This window comes from Stenella coeruleoalba, assembly GCF_951394435.1.
Source record: "Stenella coeruleoalba genome assembly, chromosome: 2".
Taxonomy (NCBI): Eukaryota; Metazoa; Chordata; class Mammalia; order Artiodactyla; family Delphinidae; genus Stenella; species Stenella coeruleoalba.
In genome coordinates, this window is record NC_137147.1 from 136,408,160 (window position 1) to 136,433,046 (window position 24,887).

The window sequence follows — 24,887 nt, forward strand, 5'->3', positions numbered from 1 at the left end:
GAACCCTAAAATTCTCTCTCTTCTGACACTCTGGTATAGGACAGACCACCAGGAAGGGCAGGTTGGAGGTTCCGGACATCCTACCCCAATCTTACCTAAGCACGCCCTCTCTCATCTGTTTTGATATTAGAGATCCTGGCTGACCCCCAAACCTGTTCTCGACCCATTATATCATCCAGTTTCCAGGGCAATCTTGCTCGGCTTAGAGAATGACCCAATGGAGGGCTTTCTACTGCTAAAGCCAGCATGCACCCAGGAAGATGTGTGAGTATCTTGGAGGAAAGAAGAATGGCACCATCAGGGGGAGACCAGACTCACCCAAGGGCAGAGAGCAGAAGAAAACACAAAATGATCACCTTGGTATCTATCAGCTCCTGAGCACCACATAGGTACTGGGTCCTGCCTGGAGACCTGGCACACATGTTCTCCAGTCCCTGGACCTGCACGGCCGGTAGTGCAGCCTCCACTTGTTCTCCCGACCCCTGCTCGCCTCGGAGACCTTCCCCTGACACCCCGTCTAACATGTGCTCTCACCACTGTTCACTATTTCAGTTCACTATTAACTTCAAAGTGCTCATCAAAATTTGTCATTCTTTTGTTTGTTAACCGACTTTTTCTCTTTATTACTTTCTCCATTAAATTAAGCTCAATGTGGGTAGGAACCTTGTTAAACTTTCCCATTTTTAAATCTCCAATGCCTAGCACAGTGTATGGCTGGGAGCAGTTAAGACTATTTGTTGAGTTAATGATGTGTATCGCTTGGGTTATTGATGAATGATTAGTTAATAATTCATAAGTACATATTAAGAAATCCAAACTGAGTTTTGTTAGGTAGTGGTCCCAATGTTTGAAAATGAGAAAAATCATAGATCATGGAAAAGAAGTACATAGAATCAGGCCAATTTCATCAAGTTCACTTTAGGTTTCTGTTTAAGATTTCAAGAGGCCCTGAGAACAATCAGGCAGGGCTTGGGCTCTAAAATTTTAATGCTTAGTTAATCCTGTTCCTGATCATTTTTAGGAAAAGGGGTTAGGAAAGCCAATTTCTAATTTGTTCTTTGGTTCGTTCATGTACACATTTTTCAAACTGATTCAATTTATTGAATAATCTTAATACCTTAAGCACTGAGAATACAAATATGTATAACACTCCCTCTGCTTTAGGAGCTCAGACACATGTCCAAATAACTGTAACATAACATGATAAGCATTTTAATACAAGCAGAAAGTACTTTTAGAACACGGTTTGCTTGGGGTGGGGATGCAACAGGGAGCCCACCAAGTGTCACATAAGCTCAAAATTCAAGCAAAGTAAAAGCTCTCCACCCTATTTCAAGGCTAGACTCATGCACATGTCTGGCACAGGCAAGAACACTTTACTCAAGGCAATGACTCTCTTGGTTTCATTCAAGTAAGAACAGAACTCTAAGCAAAGCCCACACGATAAAGCCAGTAACCAAAAGAGAAAAAAAAAAGCAACTTAGGGCAAATGGGCAGAGAAATGAACAGGGTTGTTTGGTTCAGGAGAGCACAACAGCAGTTTATAGAGGATGGAGGAACTGAACTCACAGGCGCACATAGATGTACACGTCCATCATGTCATCCTTCCCAGTCACGGCAACGTGCTGGTCCAGAGCTTATCTCTGAACATGTGGAAAGAGTTACCTTGCTTTAATTTACTGAATAAATATGAAAATGTCTGCTGATGTGCCCTGGTCGAAGTCGAGCAGGGACCCGGCTGGGAGAGGAGGTATGAAAGCCCCCGTTGAGCGGTGAAGGGCGTGGATGGGGGGCCTCGCATGGAAGGTGCTGGCTGACCAGGAATGAAGAGGGCAGGTGGGTGGCAGAAGGGGGTCTTTTCCCTCAACAGAAGGCACCATGGGAGACTGCGCTCTCACCCTTGCTTAGCTTCTTCCTGTCGTTAGCTCCTCCGGACTCAAGAAATTCAGCGTGAATAAAATTAAAAACAAGACCGGAGCCTGGGGAGGCGCCAGGAATTCTCCCTGACCTTCAAAGCCTTGGGTTCCGGGGATTCAGCCAAGGGGGCTTCATGTCCTTGTGTTATCAGCCCTCAACTACCCATCCCAGCCAAAAGAGAAAGCTCTGTGTTGGATTCAAGACTAATTTCATTTGCTGAAATGCAACAGATTAAGTCACCGAGTACCTCAATTCATTTACACATTTATTTTAAGTACCTATTCAAAAGCAAAGCGCCTGGAACTGCTCCTGGCCTGGATGGGTGGTAGGCCGTGGTGATGGGAACAAGTAATCACAAGAAGCGGGAACAAGAACAGAAACAGTGCTCAGTGGGGTCAGCCAGTGGCTTTTGAGCCGAGTCCACCGGGTGGCCCAAGAGTGGAGGTGGAACGGCTCTCCAGGCCGCCAGACAGTGTGTTCATTCTTGTGGAGGCACAACCCTGCAGGCCCCCTGGCTCAGGGAGCAACACATCCCAGCCCAGCCAGCACCGGGGCCCCAGGAGGCCTGGCAGGAGACAGACAATGCAGGGCCTGGACTTTATTCCACAGGCAATGGGGAGCCACAGGTGGAGTTTAGGCAAAAGAGAGGCATATCCTAATGTGTTTTAGAAAGACAGTTTGTTTTGGAAAGACGCAGTGAGGAAAATAAAATCAGAATAGGGGAGATCCCTAAAGCACAAGAGTTTCCGCCTATCACATTTAAATGACTCTTTCTGCTCTGATTAACAATTCACCCTAAAAAGCCAATATTATCCAACTCATTTTGCCTCCATAACAGTTCTCTGTAAAATGGGGACTAATAATGACTGAGTTATTGTGAAGACAAATGGCTTAAGGCCTCCTTCTGTATGAACAGCACACATCACAGTGTCTGGCGCAGGGTAAACACTCAGAAGCAACTCCTTGCTGTGTGCATTAGCTTCAACGCCTTCCTGCGTGGAGGTTTCGCGTCAGCCTATTATTTCAAGGCACTTACTCAAGGACAGTTTCTCCACCATCAGGGATTTTTTTCTGGTGGGAGGGAGCGTAGGTCTTGGGGTGAGTCTGACTCTTTCAGGATCATTCAAGTTTGAAAGCCTGAGGTTTCTGAAAGGCTGGTCTCCAGGGAGCTAAGGTTGTTTTTTGTGCTTTTTTTTTTTTTTTTTTTAATCCAAGGGACCCTGTTCTTTCGAATGGCTGCTATACCTCTGAAGGCAAAGTTCCATCTGTTTGCATTAAGTTGTCAGCAAAAATAATATGTACATTAGCAAACTATGAAAATCCAGAATTTTGCAGAGCTTGAAACTGAGATCAAGGAAAAAAAACTCATAGCACACTTAATGTGATGCTTAATGATAGAAATGGTTACTGTGCTCTCTGTTAATCAGACATAAATGCTGTTTCATTCCCATCGATGACAATCATGACTGGGTGGGGCAGAGACTTCTCTGAAGACGGGCCAGATGTTCCTATCTGATGTCTAGAGGGATGAGTTTAAGGTGAGGAAGGCAGAATCTCTGTGGGCTTCAGATACACCCTCTTGATTTAGGACAAGTCAGGGCTAGAGTTCTCTCCCTTCAAAGCCTGGCTATCAATATGCAGTCCTTAGTCTGAGGCCAACATTTAGGACGCTTCATTCCCTGTCAAGAAAGGAAGTGTTAAGGCTTCCCTGGCGGCGCAGTGGTTGGGAGTCCGCCTGTCGATGTAGGGGAAGCGGGTTCGTGCCCTTGTCCGGGAAGATACCACATGCCGCGGAGCGGCTGGGCCCGTGAGCCATGGCCGCTGAGCCTGCGCAACGGGAGAGGCCACAACAGTGAGAGGCCCGCGTACAGCAAAAAAAAAAAAAAAAAAAAAGAAAGGAAGTGTTACCCAGTTCTGAGGGACTGGCGAGGAATTCCTATGTTCTCCAGCCCTGAGCTCAAGGGTTTCTGCATTCTTACAGCCCCTCTTCCAACTCTTGGATCTAAAACCCCAGTGGAGCTCCAGCAACAGGGTAAACACAGGCTGGCCAGGGAGAGCTCTGCCAGGAGCTGGAACAGAGCGTTCCAGCTTGCTCTGGGTGGGCCTGGGGTGCTTTGGAAGTGGCTTGGTGTCAGGAGGACGCCCTTCTCCCTCAGCTACTCTTGTGTAGGTTTAGCTCGTACTCTTATTTAATGCTTGTCACTTTTCATTAACTTTTGTGGCAGGCCCGGGTTTGCTTTCAACTCTCTGTATCCAGCAGAGGATTTCTGGAGCTCTTTCAGACGTAGACGCTCCTGTCAGAGAGTGACAGCTCTCTCAGCCACAGGTCAGCGAGGCAGAGATAGCAACTTGCATTCTGGGCTTCCGATCAAATATTCAGAAAAGGGCACTTTACCCTTTGAAAGTTGCAAACTAAACAGAACTTCAGCCTGGGAAGCAAATGTACTTCTGATTATTTAGACTGAAGTTCTAAAGAGGACGCGACAGTCAGTGGTTCCAACAACGTCAATGAACGAATTTCAGGCAAATGCACAGAGAACAAATACGAAGTAATATCAAAGTTGTCCTTGTAACATCGAATTCCTATTCATCTACTCACATCCTGGGGAGTGTCTGTCTCAGTCTTTCGGCAATTATCATCTTCAAACTGTGTTGTCCTACACCACTGGTTTTCATCAATTTGTACGAATCCATACCCATGTCCTTATAAGTGTGTGTTTTCCTTTCGTATCATCAGCTTAGAGGCACTTAATGTAACACTAAGAAAACAAGCTCCCCCAGTGGAAAGAGACCACATTTCCTCTTCCTTCCAACTCATCTCACCCCTGTATATTTACAGTTCTGGTTCTTTGTGAACTGTATGTTAATCACTGTGTCCTTTAAGATTTTGCTACTCAAAGTATGATCCACGGACCAGCAGTCACATGGGAGCTTGTTGGAAAAACAGACTACTCAACTCTACTCCAAAATAAAATAAAAAGTTAAAAAAAAAAGAGTCCTCCGTATCCTTGCCAATACTTGTCATTGTCAGACCTTTAACTTTGGGGCAATCTGGTGAGTTTCCCTGATTACCTGTGAGGTTTAGCACCTTTTCCCATGTGCCTACGGAGCATATGAAACGTGGCTAGTCTGAGTTGCACTGAAAGAAGTAACATACACACCAGATTTTGAAGAATTAACAGGAAAAAGAATGTAACGATGTGTCATTACTAATTTTTATATGGATTACATGTTGAAGTGATAATAATTTGGATACACTAGGTCAAATAAGATACAGTATTAAAGTTTAAGAAACAGACCACTCAGGCCCTTCCCTAGACCTACCAATGTAGAGTCTGCCGTCCCCCTGGGAGTCACACTACAGTGTAAGAACACTGCCTCAAAAGATAATGTGAATCTCACAAATCTACAATCTGCAAAAAAAAAAAAGGAAATACTTTCGCATAGAAAACTCATATACAACAGGACGTATGTGGGCATATAAGCAAACATAATACTGAGAAAAGCCAGCATGTTTACTAAGTGGCAGACCTGTTATGAGGACCTTATGTGTATTGGCTCGTGACTCCTCACTACAATGCAGGAAGCAGGTACCATCCTCCTCCTGTTGCAAATGATGTACACGCACAGAGAGCTTACGGCACTTGTACAAGGTCACACAGTCAATCGTGGAAGAGGTAGGAATTGAACACCCAAGCAGTCTGACTTCAGAGGGCATGTTTTTAACCACTAAACTACACCACCTCCCAGCAGTGTGCACCTGTATTCAGGAAATAGAACAGTTGATTCAGGATCTGAAAGAAAAAGCTAGGTTGCTAAAAGGTGCCTTATTTCTGGTTCAGTAGCATTTAGAAGCAGGGACTAGTTGAGCCGGAAACCACAAAACACTAACGGAACTCCTTTGGGTATTATCTGAGGACAGTAAGGATAGAGGGGATGCGTGAAACCCACTTTTTTCCAAACGAGCAGAAATTGGAGGCCAGATAGGTCCCAGCCTTCAGCGTGCTTCCCATCATACTCCCTACCTCTCTTGTACTGCATCAATGTTCTGGGGGTTTCTTGCTCATCCGAAGACAACCTCACATGCATCGGGTATCAAATGACAGCTTTTTCCTTCCTTTATTCACAATCCGAGAATATCCAGACTGCTTTGATAAATTATTTTGTATCCTATTTAAAACCTCATTAAGAAAAAGGCTGGAAGGGGAAGGGGGTGCTTATAAATCATACTCAAATAGCTCTAATACTAAACACAGCGGCAATTTACGTTGAAAGTAGAACAGGAACTTTCAGACGTGACAGCCAAAGAGCTCTTCCTTTGATGAAACTCAGTCCTGCCAGCAACTGTTAATTAAGATAGAATCTTAGTCTGGGCTCCAAAGAGTCATTTACCTGCTAGAGTCAGACCTCCACTCTTACATTTATAGATGAAAGGAGGGTCGACATCCAGGCTCCAATTAATGTGGCTGTGGCATTGGTACCATCTCCTCTGGGGCACCTATTTTTAACCACATGGTGCTTTCTGTCAAAGGGGAGCATCCCACAGGGATTCTCTACAGACCAGAATGTTTGCAGAATGCAGGGCGGGGAGTTCCTGGAACAGACTTCAGAAGTACAAGGAGGCTAAAAACTTCCTGTTGAAAGTACAACTTCAGCTATAAAGGCACTAGACAACTTTCATTTGGAAGCTGGCCCCAGCTGGTGGGAGGCAAGATAAAATATGCCATGCCCTTAAAATGCCACCCTGATGACTTCAACTGCTTCTTGACTGATCCAGCAGTGCCCTTTTCATAACCTCCACTTCAGAGGGAAGGAAGAAGCTTTGGATCCAACAAGGAAAGGTCGCTGAGTTTCTTACGACGCACGTGATATAAACATGCATAAGTCACTTAATAACTGAAATGCCAGAGTGAGACTTGGCAACTCCCAAAGATCGAAAACACGGAGCAAAACAAGCCGCCCTGTCTTACGCAATTCTCCCAGAGCTTATGGTTTGGAGTGGAGGGGACCATAACATGTGGGGAGGAAGCACGCCACAGCCTGGGGAACAGTGCAGTCGGCAGGCACAGATCAAACACCCGAGACCCACTCCAGATACGCCAGTCCAGGGGCACTTACCTTGCACTGCCCAGACACGCAGATGGCCGTGCCGTTCTGGTCACAGGGGGTACCATCAATGACCTTCTCCGCCTGCCGTACGTAGAAGCGGTAGCCCATTGCCTGGCAGTTCAGCTCACACTTCCGATTGCCCTTGGCTACCGAAAAAGAAAAACACAACCCAATAATCAATAAGCATCTTTATTTTTTTCTATATTTTTTATTGAGATAAAATTCACATAACATAAAATTAACCATTTTAACCAAAGTGTGCATTTCAGTGGTTTTTAGCATATTCACAGTGTTGTACAACCATCCCCGTGAACTAATTCCAGAACATTTCTATCGCCCCAAAAAGGAAATGCTGGACCTGCTAGCTGTCACTCCCAATTCTCTCCTCACCGCGAGACCTTGGCAACCACCAAATCTATTCTTTGTCTCTATGGATTGCCTATTCTGGACATCTCATAGTCACACACCTTTTAAAATGCGTGAAAGTTATTAGATCTCTCTCTCTATTTGACGGTAGAGAGAAGGGGTTATATCTTGATCTACAGGCACATAGTAGAGATTCGATGCTAGTGAATACTGTAAAGGAATTCTTAAAGAATCTCACAATGCAAATAATAGACTCCCCTTTTAGACATCCTCCCATGCTTTAACATAGTCAAAATTATATCGTATAAATCAGCAATCACAGTGAGCACACAATATTTATGTTCTACTTTTTATTATTTGAAATCTATACAATTATATCATTTTATGTTCTTTTAAATGGCTGAGTTTCCTGTAATAATTCCTCCATTACCAGATATTTAAGTGGTTTCCCTATCACCTTAGTTTGGAGTCCAAAGTCCTCAGCAAGGGATAAAACATCTTTCAGGAGCTGAACCTTGCCTACCTTTATAGTCTCATTTCCTCCTGTTCCTCCTTAAATCTGCATTCTATCCCCAATTAAGCACTTCCTCTGTCCAGCCATTGTTTCACTGCTCCTCTGGCTCGTACCTGTTTCTACTTTGCTTTAGTTCCCAGATCACCCCCTCTGGGAAGCCCTCCACAGATCCTGATCTACTCTATACGTCCATCCATCACAGGCTGACCCAGCCTCCTCTACTATAAGGTTAAACAAACTTCATTTGAAGCATGGCTTTGAGGGACCACAGAGATGTGTCTATCTTATTCACTTTTATATCCCCAACACTCAGTAGAGAGCTGGGCACATAGCGAATGCTCAATAAATCCCTGAGGAATAAAAGGAGGGATAGATAAATGAATATTGGCCTTTGGGTTTTGTTTTGTTTTGTTTTTGTTTTTGCCTTTCTCTCCTCTCTCCCCACTAGATAGATTCCCCTACCTCGGGGTGTTTCTTTATATTTTTGTTACTTCACAAAAAGTACTTCACCAGCACAAAGCCTGGTGCTCAATAAATGCTAAATTAATTACTGCTACAACTAATATTTTCAGAGCAATCTAGTTGCTTCCAAAATAAGAATGAGAAGAATGTTCAGGTGAGATATATTTCCATATCCAAGGGAGAAAGACATGCCAAGTACACACTGATTTTGTTTAACTGCTTTTGGAGACAAGACTAATGCTATGTTCAGCCATAAATAGCATGTTCCAGGGTCATGCCTTTGTCTGAAAATCTGATTACTGCATTGGATAATACTAACTTTTTCCTACACAACACAATACATCATACTTTCCCCAGTGTGGCTGCCTGACTGTCATAGCAACGAACTTCCTTCTACTCCAAAGCCATTGAAAACCGCTAACAGGAAATCACAGGCAACCTCTGGGACCACATGGTTTAGGGAAGATTGAATCTTCTGTGTACTCTGAGCTCTACTGGAGAAGTCAAGAGACTTGATTTCCTACACTGGCTGCCCAAAAGATATAAGAGGTGATCTTGGAAAAGTCAAAGATTACCAGAGACGAAGCACCTTTGGGAATGTCTGAAACCAAACCGTCATTTTATGGATTAAACACACACACACACACACACACACACACACACACACACACTACACACACACACACACCAGGCCTAAGAAAGGAAGTGACAAGTTAGAGGGAAAACTAGTCTCCTACAACCTGCTTTCTCATGCCATCTATGTATCCAGGCCCCGTTTCCTCTCTCCCAGCTCCTTACTTTGGGAAGTGACAGCAGGAACTATCCAGGTGCATTGCATTTTGTAATAAAAGGGTCTGAAAGGCAGCCTCACAGAGGGCAAGGGTTTTGAGTTCTCACTTCTCTGGGCTTCCTCCCAATTACCTCTATCCTTTGGAATACTGTCACTGGCAGCTACAGCTTTAACCCTCAATATTTGCAACCATACTATGGAAGAACATTCTGAGAACAAAGAAAGATGGCTGAACATGAGACAATGACAGCAAATGGCTACATGAAAATAATCTAGAGGAATGGCCTTAAGTCTGGGTTTCTTCTACCTGTGGCCCAAACCAGCTACTAGGTCTGACCCTCTGCCTATGTGGCTTAGGCAGTGTCCCTGCCTTCTCAGACTTGCAACAAGGAAAAGGGGGATCCTAGGAGATAACTGAAACCTGGGGACAAGTGACTACCTGACAAAATTGCCCAGAATCCTGCTGCCTTAGCAATATTGCATGTAGAGCATCTCATAAAATTACATTAGCGGGCTTCCCTGGTGGCGCAGTGGTTGAGAGTCCGCCTGCCGATGCAGGGGACACAGGTTCGTGCCCCGGTCCGGGAGGATCCCAGTTGCCGCGGAGTGGCTGGGCCCGTGAGCCATGGCCGCTGACCCTGCGAGTCCGGAGCCTGTGCTCCGCAATGGGAGAGGCCACAACAGTGAGAGGCCTGCATACTACAAAAAAAAAAAAAAAAAAAAAAAAAATCTGCAGGGCTACAGTTTAATGTTTTTCATGGATGGTCACTTCACTCCTTTTTTCTCCCCTTGAATAGAATTACAATTCTGATGTCAAGAGCCTCTTCTCTAAGCAGATTTTGTCATGGTTTCCTCCTTGCAGAGAGAGGGGACAAAACAGGAGAGCACAAGCTAGAACAACAGGATAAGAGCAAGTGGGCACATCCTTCTCCTCCGCGCTTATCTCCCTCTTACTGCTCTCCCTCTCTGCTCTCATCTGCTTCCTAAAAGTCCTCCCCACCCCCACAGGGAATACCTTTACATTCCACACACCACAGAGGTAGTGACTCTCAGTGTAGTCCCAGGACCAGAAGGATCAGCATCACCTGGGAACTTGTTGAAAATGCAAATTCTTGGGCCTCACTTCCAACTCCTAAATCAGAAACCCTGGGGATGGAGCCTGGAAACCTGTATTTTGACGTCCTCTGGGTGATTCTAGTGCATGGTCAAGTTTGGGAACAACTGCTCTATGAAAAATCAAGTAGTGAATAGACCTGGAAGCAGCTGATTATTCTTACATTGAATCTAAGATGTTCAAATTCCATGCCTAAATTTAAAAGTTAATACAAGCACTATTTTTTAATTTAGGATATTGCCTGGATCCCTGATAGTAAAACAGCCCTCTGATCATTTTTTAAAATTCTGGAGAATATACAAGAAAATTCAGGTTGCTTAGAATAAAGTGACGAACAGCTAAAGGGTTTACCCTCAAACACAGGTTAAATGTTTAAATCACTCATTGAACTCTTTAATTGGAAAATCCATTGATCTAAGAGGAAAGACATTTTTAAGTGATAAAGGACAAAGGATATAGAAAAAGAGCTAACAGTTATAAAATTTTGGAAGGTGGGAAGCAGAAGGATCCATGGAAATGACTTAGCAGACAGACCCAAGCAAATGGATCTTAAGCAGGAATTGAAGCAATGAAGCTACCTAGTATTGTACCATCTCCAGAAGGCAACTTTGGAAATAGGGGAGAAAGCAGGCCTAAAAACAGAAAAATTATCTATAAGCGTATTTAAGAATTCGTCAGGGGTTCTACTTTCCAGAATGGTTAGCTAAAAGCCTTTGAAAATCAGCTCCTTCATAAAAGCAAAGAGAACATTGGAAAAAGCTGGAGTGGCTATACTAATATCAGACCAAACAGACTTCCAGACAAACATTTTTACCAAAGACAAATAAGAGCATTTTACAATTATAAAATCCATCAGGAAGACAAACAATGAAGCCCCAAAATACATGAAGCAAAAACTGACAGAATTGAAAGGAGAAACAGACAATGCAACAATAATAGTTTGAAACGTTGATACTCCACTTTCAATAATGGATAGAACAACTAGAGCCAGTAGATATCTACAGAACCTTCCACCCAAGAAGAGTAGAATACACATTCCTCTCAGGTACACATGAAACATTCTCCAGGAGGGAACAAATGTTAGATCACAAAACAAGCTTTAATAAATTTAAGAGGAGTGAAATCATACAAAGTATGCTTACTGATCACAATGGAATGAAATTAGGCATAAATAGCAGAAAGAAATTTAGGAATTTCAAAAATATGTGGAAATTAAACAACATACTTCTAAATAACTGATTAAGAAAAAAAACTCAGGGGAAATTAGAAAAAACTTTGAGATTAATAAAAATTAAAACACATCATACAAAAACTTATGGGATGCAGTTATAGTTGTGCTTAGAGGGAAATTTATAGCTATAAACACCTATGTTAAAAAAGATCTCAAATCAATAACTTAATCTCCCACCTTAAGTATTGAAAAAAGAAGAGCAAACTAAACTCAAAGCCAACAGGAAGAAGGAAACTAGAATGGAAATAAATTAAACACAGAAGGGAGAGACAACAGAGAAAATCAATGAAACTGAAGTTGGCTTTTTTTAAAGGGAAAAAAATTGACAAACTTTTAGATAGACTAACCAAGAATAAAAGAGAGAAGACTCAAAATACTAAAATTAGGAACAGAGAGGGGACATTACTACTGATTTCAGAGAAACAAAAAGCAAACAAAAACAAAAAACAAAACAAGCTTCTAGCCAGGGCAAAATAGACAAGAAAAAGAAAAGGCATCCAGATTGAAAAGAAAGAAGTAAAAGTATCTATCTGTATTCACAGATGACATGACCTTGTGTACGGAAAAAATTTTAAGTGCACCAATAAACAAGTTCATCAAAGTTACAGGATATAAGATCAATATGCAAAAATCAATTATATTTCTATACACTATCAATAAAACAACCTTAAAATAATAGCATTATTTTTTATTGTAAAAATAGCATTTACAATAGCATCAAAAAGAAGAAAACACTTAGGAACAAATTTAACAAAAGAAGTGTAAGACTTACACATTGAAAAATACAAGACACTGTTGAAAGAAACTAAGGAAGATCTAAATAAATGGAAAGAAATTCCACGTTCATGGATCGAAAGACAATATTGTTAAGAGGGCAATACTCCCCAAAATTGATCTACAGATTCAGTGCAACCCTAATCAAAATATCAGCTGTCTCTTTTTGCAGAAACTGACAAGCTGATCCTAAAATTTATATGAAAATACAAGGAACCAAGAATAGCCAAAATAACTTTGAAAAAGAAAAACAAAGTCGGAGGACTCATGCTTCCTGATTTTGAAACTTACTACAAAACTACAGTAATGAAGACAGTGTGATATTATCACAGACTAGACCACAAATCAGTGGAACAGACCTGAGAGTCCAGAAATAAACCCTTATATTTATGGTCAATTGATTTTTGACAAGGGTGCCAAGATAATTCAATGAGGAAAGAATAGTCTTTGCAACAAATGGTGTTGGGACAAGTTTGCACATCTACATGCAAAAGAATGAAGCTGGACCCCTGTCTCACAGCATATATAACAATTAACTCAAAATGGATCATCAACCTAAATGTAAAAGCTAAAACTATAAAATTTCTAGAAGGAAGCATAGGCACAAATCTTCATGATTTTGGATTATCAATGGTTTCTTAGATGATATGACATCAAAGGGACAAGTGACAAAAGAAAAAACAAGATAAATTGGACTTTATCACAGAAGTCTATTGAGAAAATGAGATGGCAACCCACTGAATGAGACAAAACTTTTGCAAATCATATACCAGATAAGGGACTTGTATCCAGAATCGATGAAGAACTTTTATAACTAAAAGATAAAAAGAGATTCCAATTAAAAAAGGACTTAAATAGACATTTCTCTGAGGAAGATATACAAATGGCTAATAAGCACATGAAAAGATGCTCAATATCATTAGTCATTAGGGAAATACAAATTGAAACCACGAGATACCACTTCACACACAGGATGGCTGAAAAAAAAAAAAAGCCAATAAGAACACTGGCAAAGATGTAGAGAAATTAGAACCCTCTTACAATGCTGATATTATTGTAAGATGAAACAGCTTCCTTGGAATACATTTGAGAGTTCCTCAGAATGTTAAATGTAGAGTTACCATATGAGCCAGCAATTCCACTTCTAGGAATATACCAGTGAGAAATGAAAACACACATCTTCACAAAAACTTGTATATGAAAATTCATAGCAGCGTTATTCATAATAGCTAAAAAGTAGAAACAATCCAAGCGTCCAAGTGATGAATGGATAAACATGATGTGGTATATCCATACAGGAAATATGACGTGACAAAAGAAAGGAGTGAAGCCCTGATATATGCTACAACACGGAGGCACCTGGAAAACATTATGCTAAGAGAAAAAAGCCAGTCACAAAAAGTCACATATTGTATAATTACATTTATATCAAATATTCAGAATAGGCAAACATATAGAGGTAGAAAGTAGATGAGTGGTTGCCAGGGGCTGGAGGGAGGCGAGAGTGTGGAGTGACTACTAATGGGTACGGACTTTCTTCCTGGGGTGATGAAAATGTTCTGAAATTATATAATGGTGATGGTTGTATGACTCTATACTAAAAGCTGCTAAATTGTACTGTTTAAATTGGTGGCTTTTATGGTATGTGAATTTTATCTCAATAAAGCTGTTATTTTTTAAAAAAGCAGCAGCAGCAGCAGTTAGCTTCCTAGATCCCCAAGAAATCATCACATAAATAACAAGAAAATTTCTGTTTCCAGATTGAAGGAGCCCATCAAGTGCCCAGGACCAGGGTGTTAGGGTGCTCAGATTGTCTACCATTACCATCCCAATCCAAGTCAGGATTCTCCCAGCAGCTGGGAGTTTTGCCTGCTGTTAGCTCACAGCTGTGTCTTTCTGGAACTTGCCCCCAGCCTAAGGGAGCTGCCTCACCAACCTCCTTCCCGGGGATAGCCCCTGTCCAAGGACGGGTCCATGTGGTTGTACAATGGCCCATCCCGTCTTAGTTTGGGGTAATTTCCAGCTCAGGGCTGTTCATTCCTGCATCTCACACCCCTCACAGGCATAGTTCCAGAATCACTGCCTAATAAACACTGGGCACAAATCTCTTTCTCAGGATTAGCATCCTGGAGATCTGACCTAGTACACTAACATGGCTCAGCTGCGAAGCGCATGCACATAGGCATACTGTAAGCAATGGTTATTAATCTAACCAAAATTACAACATAATTACATTGACAGTGTGTGGGATGGGAAGTGTGTATGTGTGGTGAGGTGGAGGGAGAGGATGATGAAAGAGGGCTACATCGTCACCTTCAACAGAAAGTACCTGAAACTGAAAAATCCAGAAGTAATGATATAAACATTATTCAGAGATAAGAAAGTCAATATCAAAAGAACAGCTAAAATTATTGGGGAGGAAGAAATACTGGAGGGGGCAAAGTTTGTAGAATGATTTGACTCTGTAAGATACATGCATGGGTAACTTAAACAATAAAAATTAATTTTAAAAAGAATTTTAAAAATAACTCCAACAATTTGGGTTCTGAGAAATGGAATCCTGTACAGTTTCTTTCAGTGGTAGGTCCTTTCCATCTCTATTCAAAATTAACACAAAACTATAAAACTCCTTGCTGTCTTTTCAGGAACTCAGCATAAGTGGGAGAGCAAAAATGTTGTTTTCCAAGAAAGCAACACGTTGCTGAAGGTTCTAGATTTTAGCCAGCTTTGCTACTACCAAGGCTTGCATTATCTCTTAGTAGGCAAGAGGGAGACGCCTCAAAGTGGCAGGAAATGAGGTTCAAGCTTTCCCCACAAATGCACATTCTTTTGCCTTCCCTTAAGTAGAGAGAAAATTTCAGGTAAGAAAAGAGGAGAGACATTCTGTGAATAAATACGTGAGACTATTGAGAATGGATAACATCTGTGCTTAGTTTCGGATCCATTCAAACTTCACAAGTTCACTCCAAGTTTAACACTGAAGCCCTCATTTCCCAGGCTCAAGTTCCATTTTTTTGGTAGAATATGTGATATCCCTGTTCAAGAAAAGCAGCCTCGTAAACGGAGCTCATAAAACTCAGACGTGGCAGGGTGCTCACCCAACACATGCTGATGAGTGAAGTGTAAACGAATTAGAAACATGTGGATGCACTGTCTTAACTGTGTATGCAGCGTTTATATAAAATAAAAAGGTATTTGCCCAAAGTCCTAGCAATGGGCACGGAGTTTGCAGCATTTGCTTGGGGGTGAATAATGCAGGGCAGCCAGAGCTATAGCCATAGCCATGCCGAGCTTCACCTCTGCCAACTACATTATCTACATGCTAATCCTCCTGTTTATGATGAAGGATCTGCCTGCCCTTGGACTCCAAATTCTGCACTAGACGCAGATGATTACTATATAAACTGCTTTCCCCCAGACTGCATTTTCCAGGACAAAGCTACGGAAAATAAGATGAGGAGGATGCTTCTAAGAGCCCAGACTCTTCTCTGGAATTAGAAAACTGTTTGAAAAAGTAGAGAAGAGGGGCAGGATTAATTCTTAGCTTTTCCTGTTCTGAAAAGGAAATTGTTTGGGCGTGCATTCCATTATAAAAACTTAAATACAAAAGCATACAGCTTATCAATTATGGACAATAATACCCCTAACCTTCCATCCCGCACTGCAACTATATAATTTAAACTTTGAATCTTATTTAATTGACAGTCTTCACAGACTTGGAGATCTGGACGAAAAACAGTACACAAAATGCCTTTTTTAAATTCTGAAAAACCATTGGCTCAATGTTGCATAGATGTTAAATTCCTCTTAGCACTGCTCACACTTACACACATTTCTAGTAGGTAACACTTTAATGGTGGTTCTCAAACTTTAGTGTACTCAGAATCACTTTGAGGTTTCATTAGAACACGGACTGATGGACTCCAGCCCCAGAGTTTCTGATTCATTAGGTTTCTGATTCTTGGCAAACCCAGCATCTGCCTTTCTAACAGGTTCCCAGGTGATGTTAATGCTGCTGGTCCAGGAACCACACTTTGAGAACCATTCTTCTAATTGGTACTACTGAACCAGGATGGGGAAAGGAGACCCATCCAGCAACCAGACCACTAGTTGACACCCTGGGAATGCACTGCCAAAGCTGACACACAAAATGATGTTCAGCTAACTAAATCAAAGGTTACAGTTTTATACATGCGAGCCAGCCAGTGGAGACTGTAATCAAGAGGCCATTCAAGGAGGAAGTTCCCTTCTGAGCTGGCAGGTACGGTCCATACTGTGCAGGAAACGGAGAGGGAAAAGGAACTTCTCTTTCTTTAGCATCTGCGTTTGCCTCCGGCTGCCTAACCTCTTCCTGCCTTTTACAATTTTTATGTCTACTGCTTACTGAGCACCTACTATGTGCCAGACTCTTTATGTACATTGACTCAGCTAATCCTCACCCCTGGAGGATGAGGGCCCTGAGGCTCAGGCAAGCTCATCACCGCACATGGCCCGTTCGAGGGGTGAGAGACATCCTCCATGGCGGAAGTAGAGAGCAAGGGAAGATGAGCTGAGATGAGGCTGCCGAGGCAGATCGGCAGCCCAGGGCATGCAAGACCATCATTCTCGTAGAAAGAATGAACACACTTGTCTTGAGTTCTACGAAGCACCGCGGCTAGCATTCCTTGCACTTTTCCACATAGCAGAACGTGGAACAGCAGTAGCTTCCCATTTGGAGAAAGTTCCTAGACACGTAATTTCACGGGAATTGGTTAAGCCAACTTTGTCCGAGTTACCCAACCTTTCTTCTGAAGTGTGTTCTTTTTCTCTCATGTCATAGTAAATCCAAAGCTGGAAAAAGTGACTGAAAACAAATACCATTATGGAAAAAGATCCTGCTGTTCAAAACTCTTCAAGCTGTGTGACATGGAGTGCTACATCTTAAAATGTTACATTTAATAAAAAAATGAAAGTGTGAAAGGGGTTCTGTCAGTAGAAAGCCAGTTTGGCCAACTGTCAGGAAAGCAGCTTGACAGCTTCAACAGAAGTGGGAGGTCATAACCAGTTTCTTATGGAAAAATATATATCTATCTGAGTGGATGTGGATATATTAAAATACGGCATATATACATATCCTCCAGCAAAACAATGTGGCCGGGGTTTTTCTTGTTAAGGACTGAGGCGGTTGAGAGCTCCGAGAAGGAAGCTGGGGAAGGGAACTCTGGTACCAACTTCCATGTAAAGTAAAAGCCTCAGAGGCCAGAGAAGCTCAGAGGCAGAGGAAATGACACCATCTCTGCAGGCAACACCCAGAGGAGGGTGGCTTGACTTCCCATCTCCTGCCATTATCGTAGTAAAAAAAATATATATGTATAGGTATGTGTGTATATGTGTGGGTATGTGGGTATGTTTACATGTGTGTAGTATGTATGCATGTTGCATGTATCTGCGTGTAGGAATGCCTGTGTGCATATATTCGTGTGTATATGTGTCCTTATTTACGTGTGCATTACGTGTATAAGTGTGTTCATGTATATAAGTGTGTGTGCACACATGTATCTTCCAGAGTCTGTTGGCGCCAGGCCAAAGCAATCACCAGTGATAAGAACACAACATGCGCTGATCCATAAGGTGGTAAAGCTTATTGCATGAATGCGTGGGCAGATGCGGCAAATCCACGTAGCAAGCAGTGGTTCTAACAAAGGCTCTCTCTTCTAAACATTTAAGAGCAGACCTGATAAGACACTAGAAAAAGAAGGTTTCAGCAGGAAGGAAGTTTGGATGGCTTAGTATGACAAATTCTCAGAATTCAGGGGAGAACTTCAAGGAGCCCCAGCTAAGCTTGGACTCAGCTTTCCCTTCTGGGGCTTCATAAAACCCGCTGAAGAAAGACTTTCGTCGCATTACCACTCCTCTTGCAGCCATCCCGAGTTCGTCACTCTCCTCAGAAAATCTATGTCCAGACCCTAAGACGGGGTTCGAGGACATTGTTCTCTACAAGTGGGTCTTTCACTAACTAACGACTCGACTACTCTCTTCATTGTTCTGGAAACACACCGTGGGCATTCTCACCTCTGTGGCTCTATTTCTTTTGTTCACCTCTCCAGAATGTCCTTGACATTCCAATCTACCAACACAAACCCTACCTCCAGCATATGATTGTGAAATACACAAACATAAAAACTGTGACAAGTGCTGTGAAGGCAGAGTCTCCCAGGGAATATAGAACAGAGAAATACACTCTGTCTAGGGTATCAGGAAAGGCTTTACTGAGGAAGTGACTTTTGAACTGAAATCTGAAGAATGAATTAGTTTTATGAGAGAGGGGATGGAGAGTAAGCCATCTCAAGCAGTGGTACCAGCCTGTGCAAAGGCCCTGTGGTAGGAGGAGTGGAAAGAAGGCCAGTGTGGCTGGAGAGACAGCCTGGAGAGGAGTGAGCCTGGAGAGGTGACCCTTCTTTAAGTCCACAGTTCTCATGATCTCTCTGGATCGGGGTTGCCAGATAAAGTGCAGAATGCCCAGTTACATTTTTCAGATGCATAAGATATGTTGTATGGGACATACGTAGGCTAAATACATTAAACAATGATTTGTTTATCTGAAATTCAAATTTAACTGGACGTTCTTTATTTTCTAGCAACCTTACGCTGGATACAACCAAAGGACATATTTTTCTACATAACCCATTTGTATTCTCTACCACAACAGGTCTTATATTTTAGCTGGCTTCAGTTCTTTCCATCTCTCATGACCTCAAACAGAGAACCTCAGAGCAGGAAGAGTCCTAGAAATCAGGTAGTCTGACCTTCTAGCTCCACAGACAAGAACAGGAGGCTCAGAAAGGCTCCGGAGCTGCTCAAGGTCACAGATAAAGACCCCACTGAGGCATCTTTCATGCCCTCCTGCTGTGCCTAGGACAGCGCTGAGCACATTAAAACAACAGCCTAATCAATTGTTTGATTGAATTAACAAGCTCATTTACATGCCTCTGTACAGAGGGGGATGAATAGAGACGGTCCCAGACAGCCAGGAGCTTTCCAAACAAAATAAACAGCCAGACAGACAGAGCAGAGGCCACTTGCACATGCACAAACACGGGACAGACACAAACAACCCCAGCCAGTGGCTGCTTTGACCAGCTAGACTCCTGCCTTTTTCCGGAAGCTCTATAAGAGCCAGGAACCAAGAAGGCTCTCCTCCTTGCTGGCTTGGTGAATTTACTCTTGCATGGTGGCCCATGGAATTGACATGACAAGTGTGGAAAGGGATCATTTTTAACCTTAAGATGGGAACTGTGACACTGAAAGGCCTCACCAGCCAGCCTCGTTTGTCCCTTTCAGGTCCTAGTTATTTGCTAAGAGACTTTTTTCGGGTCTTCTCTGCAGGCAGAACACGTTCTGTCCAAATATGCACAACCACCCAGAGAAAAGGGCAGGGGTGGGACCCTCCACCACTATTTACCAAACGAATGCAACATTCAACCCGACTGAAAGCAGGGGCGTAATCCCTCTGAGTAAGCTTGGCTTTCATTCCTCCACAGGACTTGAAAAGACGTCAATCCATCCCAATCACAATCAAATGCAAGCATTTCACTTCCCGAAGACAAACAAGGATTTGGACAAATGAGAAACGGAGGCTCCCTTGTGGAGGCATGAAAAGGGAATTCAGCAGCCCCGGCTCCCTCTCTAAGAAAGCACCGGGAAGGATGTTCTTGCCGTGACCACACAAAGCGTGGCATGAGCTCATCACGCCAGAACCTAATTGAAACCTCAGGCTGAAACAGTGTTTTGTGATATCTGGGGGAGAAGATGGGCAAAGACAAAAAGGAAAAACAAAGGATGTGTACAGAAGAGGCATGAAAAGCAGCCCACTTCTTGACTGTTGGGACGATTTGGATGGTGGCCATTGAGTTAAATGAGGTGCAGCCTTCCTTTCAATCTCAGAGACCCAAAGCCGTTTTGCAGAACTAGCTGCTGCCAGCATTGTGGCTCCCTAGCCAAGGCCTTCAGGGTCCATTAGCACCTTCAAAATGCAATTTAAAAATTGTATCTAGGGCTTCCCTGGTGGCGCAGTGGTTGAGAGTCCGTCTGCTGATGCAGGGGATACGGGTTCGTTCCCCGGTCTGGGAAGATCCCACATGCCGTGGAGCGGCTGGGCCCGTGAGCCGTGGCCGCTGAGCTTGCGCGTCCGGAGCCTGTGCTCCGCAACGGGAGAGGCCACAGCAGTGAGACGCCCGCGTACCGCAAAAAAAAAAAAAAAATGTATCTAAAGAAATGCAGCAGAAAAGATGCTGGTTAGACCTTTAGACAAACCACCTAGCATTCACGAATCCACTGAAAGGCATAAAAGGGAAAGAGAAAGAGCGTGGCTCTGTTCTGTCCTTTCCTAGGTTTGAATCTGAGTTCTGCCACTTACTAAGCTTGTGTCATTGGACTAATTATGTCTATGAACCTTGCTTTCCTTATCTGTTCAAATGGGTATGCCAATGCTTATCTCACAGTCTTGTCTGAGAATCAAATAAGAGAATGCTTGTAAAAGCACAGGTGCAAATATTTGTTCACTTCCTTTCTTCTCTCCTGAAACTAGATGCCCAGGGAAGTGATGAAGTCAGTGTTTGGAAGCTTTATTAAGAACTGCAGACATGGAAATACCTGACTTTATTGAAATGTGGCAACCCTTGCAGGCTGGAGGTAAAAAGATGCGCTAGGTGGTAGTCCCCCCTAGTTTCAAGGCTTTATTTTATTAAAAGTATTCCCTTGTCAGTAGGTAGTTAACTGACGTTAGGCTGTCTTCAAAGCTCTGCGGAGCTGCCTGTTCTTTGCATATGCTTTGATAATTGCCGAAACAGCGTGGCCAAGTTAAAATAAGCCTGGAAGAGGAGTAGGGAGAGCCGTCCCATGGTGTTTTGGCTGCACTTCAGGACTCCAGCTGCTCGGTAGCCAAACCTTGGGAACGCTGTTTAAGTCTCATTATTCTATTTTCTTTCTCTTTATGGTTCTTGCAAATAGCCACCTGAAAGGTTCATTTTGTTATCTGTATAGAGAAACGGTTTTAATCCTTCTTCTGCGAGTCGGCTGTGTTCTGAAGGGCCAGCTTCCCCTGCAGTTCAACCCTCAGCCACTGACAAATATAGGTCTTAGTGAGGGACTCGCTATTCTTTTCCTTCAGCAGAAGTTCCCATCGACAAGCATACTCTGCCTCAATGAAAAGCATGTGACAGACCGGGATGCCTGGAAAGAAGGCACCTCTCCCCATACTCCCAACAGTACCTAGTCACAGCCAGTATACCTTTGTGGGATTATTGGTTCTTTTCCTAGACCCAGTCCCCTACTTCACCTTGACTGTGTAGCCATAGCCCCATGCTCTGGATTCCTTTGGAAAGATTTAGCCAGCCATAATTACCTAAAAACCTGGGGGAGGGGGCCAGAAAAAGAGAATTCTCTTTAAATGCCCAATAGATTTGAGATACAAGGATGTGATCTTTTTGACTGAGTAATCCAGCTTATCCTCTACTCTCCTCTTCACTGTACTAGGCAGATCAGGCTCCAGGAAAACTTCCTGGATCATTCAACATAGTAAACGCAGGGCACTGTGACAAACGGGCAAGCACATGTTTAGATCAAGGACACTCAAGGGTTTTCTGTGGGTTCAGAGTGCTGGAGGTCAGGGGAAGGTTATGTGACAGAGTAGACAGAGGGAGATGTGAGATGCAAAGCTGGATTCAACCTTGTAGACCTATGAAAGTCAAAGTTTCCATAGCTCTCTCTGCAATCCAGAAATCTTCCAATAGTTCTAACCATATTTCCAAGTCCTCTCTACTCTTCCCTGTTTTCCTTGTCCAGTTAAAGCCATACAAAGATTTCACCAAAAACAGATAGTCCCATGAAAATCAAACTAGATAACATAAACAGAGAGGGAATGTAATATAAGCTCTTTTAAACCTTTGGCCTAGATTCCATTGGGCCCATCCTCTTACACCTCATTTTTTTCCTACAACAGTAACAGCAATGTTTACAAGAGCCAAAAAAGTGGAAGTAACCCAAGTATCCATCGACAGATGAATGAACAAACAAAATGTGGTATATACTTATGATGGAGTATTATTCAGCACTAAAAAGGAAGGGAATCCTGACATGTGCTACAACATGGATGTATCTTCAGACATTATGCTGCATGAAATAAGCCACTTACAAGAAGACACTGTATGGTACCACTTATATGAGGCACCTGGAGTAGTCAAATTCTTAGAGACAGAAAGTAAAATCGTGGTGGCCAGAGTTAGGGGGAGGGTAAAATGAGGAGCCATTATTCAATGGGTACAGAGTTTCAGTTTTGTAAGAATAAAAGAGTTCTGGAGATTGGATGCACAACAATGTGAATGTACTTAACACTACTGAACTGTATACTTAAAAACAGTTTAGATGGTAAATTTTGTTATGTGTATTTTGCTACAAATTTGAAAAAATGGAACTAGAGTCTTTACATTCCTTCCATTATATTCCAACGGTCAAATCAACACTCCAATGAAACAATACCTAAAATTGGTGGTCAAATTCCAATAGCTGGCATGATCCAGCAGACCAGGCTGCCCCACAGAGATTTGCTGTCTGCTCTCGTCAAGTGAAGTGGGCATCAGCTGTCCTTTGCAAAGATGACATTACTGACTCCAAACCAGCAAAGCATGGGTGAAGGTTGCTTCATTCCCCATTACTTGGGATACATTTCCATCGCTTTCACCCGCATTCTCCTCCTTAAAGGGCCTGGCACATACTGGGTACTCCATATGGGTTTGGTGAGCAAATTAATGAGTCACTAAAAGGCTAAAGTGGAATGAACCAAGCAGCTCTATGACAGAATTGTAAGAACCCCTCGAGAGTGTTAAAAACACAAATTGATTGCTCTTTGTGGACAAATCCGAGGGATGATTTATGCGAAACAAGGTAAAGTAGGTTCTTGTTAAAGTCTCAGATTTTACTGGGAATGTGTGATACCCTGAGTGCAGTTTTGATTTGTCTTCTGTTTATGTGTGTAAACCACAAAAGCAGTTAACTGTTGATGGCCAAATAACAAATGTCTCTGCCTCTCCCCAGAGAGATTAAATAGCTCTGGGTTGAGAAAAAAATAGAAGATCAAAAGAAGACCCAGACTTCCCGGCTGGCAGGCAGCAAGAGGTCCCCTGGCCAAGGGAGGGTAACCTTTGCTTGAACTTAGAGGAATGTGGAAAAGGGGTTCTGGGCTGAGAAGAAAATCTGTAAGATGCTTCTCCTAAGCTGTGCAGACCAGAATTCTGAGCTACATGCCTGAAATTCCCTGACCTGACCATAATATTTACTTCTAAGCCTTTGCCGCATATACTTATAATTAACAAAAAGATGTCTTGTTTTCTTTTTTTTTAAATTGATGGCACATAAAGCAAGTTCCGGGTGAGAGTGATATCTTTGTATAATTGGTCCAATACTTTTGGGAAAATAAGGCAGATATCAGGTGACATAATTCATACCCACTGATCTACTCATCCCCCTCCTGGAATTTATTCTAAGACTAAAAATCTAAAAGAAGAGAACATATTACAGTTTTCCTGAAAACGTATTTGAATGAATTTTGAGTTCTTTTTAAAAAACTCATTAGGAAAAAGACTTTGGGGGAGATAAAACATTATCCCCATTACACCTAAGGCCATATTAACCCCTATATAAGCCCTGATTCGTGGGTACCACTTCCTTGATTTAGAGACAATCACCAACCAACAGCATCCTGAGCAGATCTGAAAATGCTTCTCTAACACCTGAGATCACCCAGACAACACTGTCCGTCAAAAAGAGCCCATTCTATAGGCACTCAGACAGGTTTTTTTTTTTTAATGTTAATGAGTTATGCCTAGCAGCTAGCTTGCAGTGCACAGCTATTCAATTCTTCAAACGGGTGATAAAAGCATCCTGCCCAAGTCCTCAGAAGCCTAAAACAAAACGCAAGCAAGCTGTGAAAACAACTTGACCCCCATGCCCACGGCTGCAAGGGAATCTCCAGGGCCCAGGAAAAAAAGAAAAGACAACAAAAACAGAAAACCCTGAAACCTCCACTCCTAAAGTAGCAAGTACTATAATGCAAATGTATGTTGATTAGAAGGCAAATAGAACCCTTTTCAGCCTCTGGTTTCCAAACACAAAGCTTGGAAAACAATTGATTTTCTCCAAGTTCTTCCAAATAGAGAAGGAAATAACTGGGGAAGACTTTCGTCATTTTAAAAGCTGACCTCTGAATTTGGAACCGAGGGAACGTCCACATTTTCTCTTAAAAAGTGTTATTTACTTAGTGATCGGAGTCTACATATTGCAGACTCTCTGTGTCTCTCTCCTAACAAACAAGCCATCCCGTTCTGGAAAGTAGGAAGGCTGGGGCTGTGCCCACCTGTCAAACTTCTCTTTCACATGGTAACATCTCCATCTGCTGGAAAGTTAGATGTCTGCATTAAAGGCAGATAATGTTAGTTTGACTGTCCTATAAATCTAGGTCAAACTTACATTCCCACTTTCTCGTTCATAAGCCTTGCCTTGTTATGTGAAACATCTGGCTTTTTCCCTTATTTCCGAGGCCTCCAATGGTCTTCATCCCTGTGGCATTTGCAGGACC

At 42.6% G+C, this 24,887-nt stretch overlaps 1 protein-coding gene across 9 annotated transcripts in view; it reads right to left on the reverse strand.

Moving 5' to 3' along the window:
* THSD4 (thrombospondin type 1 domain containing 4) overlaps nucleotides 1–24,887 on the reverse strand; it is a 630,174-nt gene that overhangs the window by 310,162 nt on the left and 295,125 nt on the right. For all 9 annotated transcript variants that reach the window (XM_079915165.1, XM_079915163.1, XM_079915159.1 and 6 more), the window contains one exon: nucleotides 7,036–7,172. In XM_079915165.1, coding sequence (XP_079771291.1) covers nucleotides 7,036–7,172 — 137 coding nt within the window. The remainder of the gene's footprint in view (nucleotides 1–7,035; nucleotides 7,173–24,887) is intronic.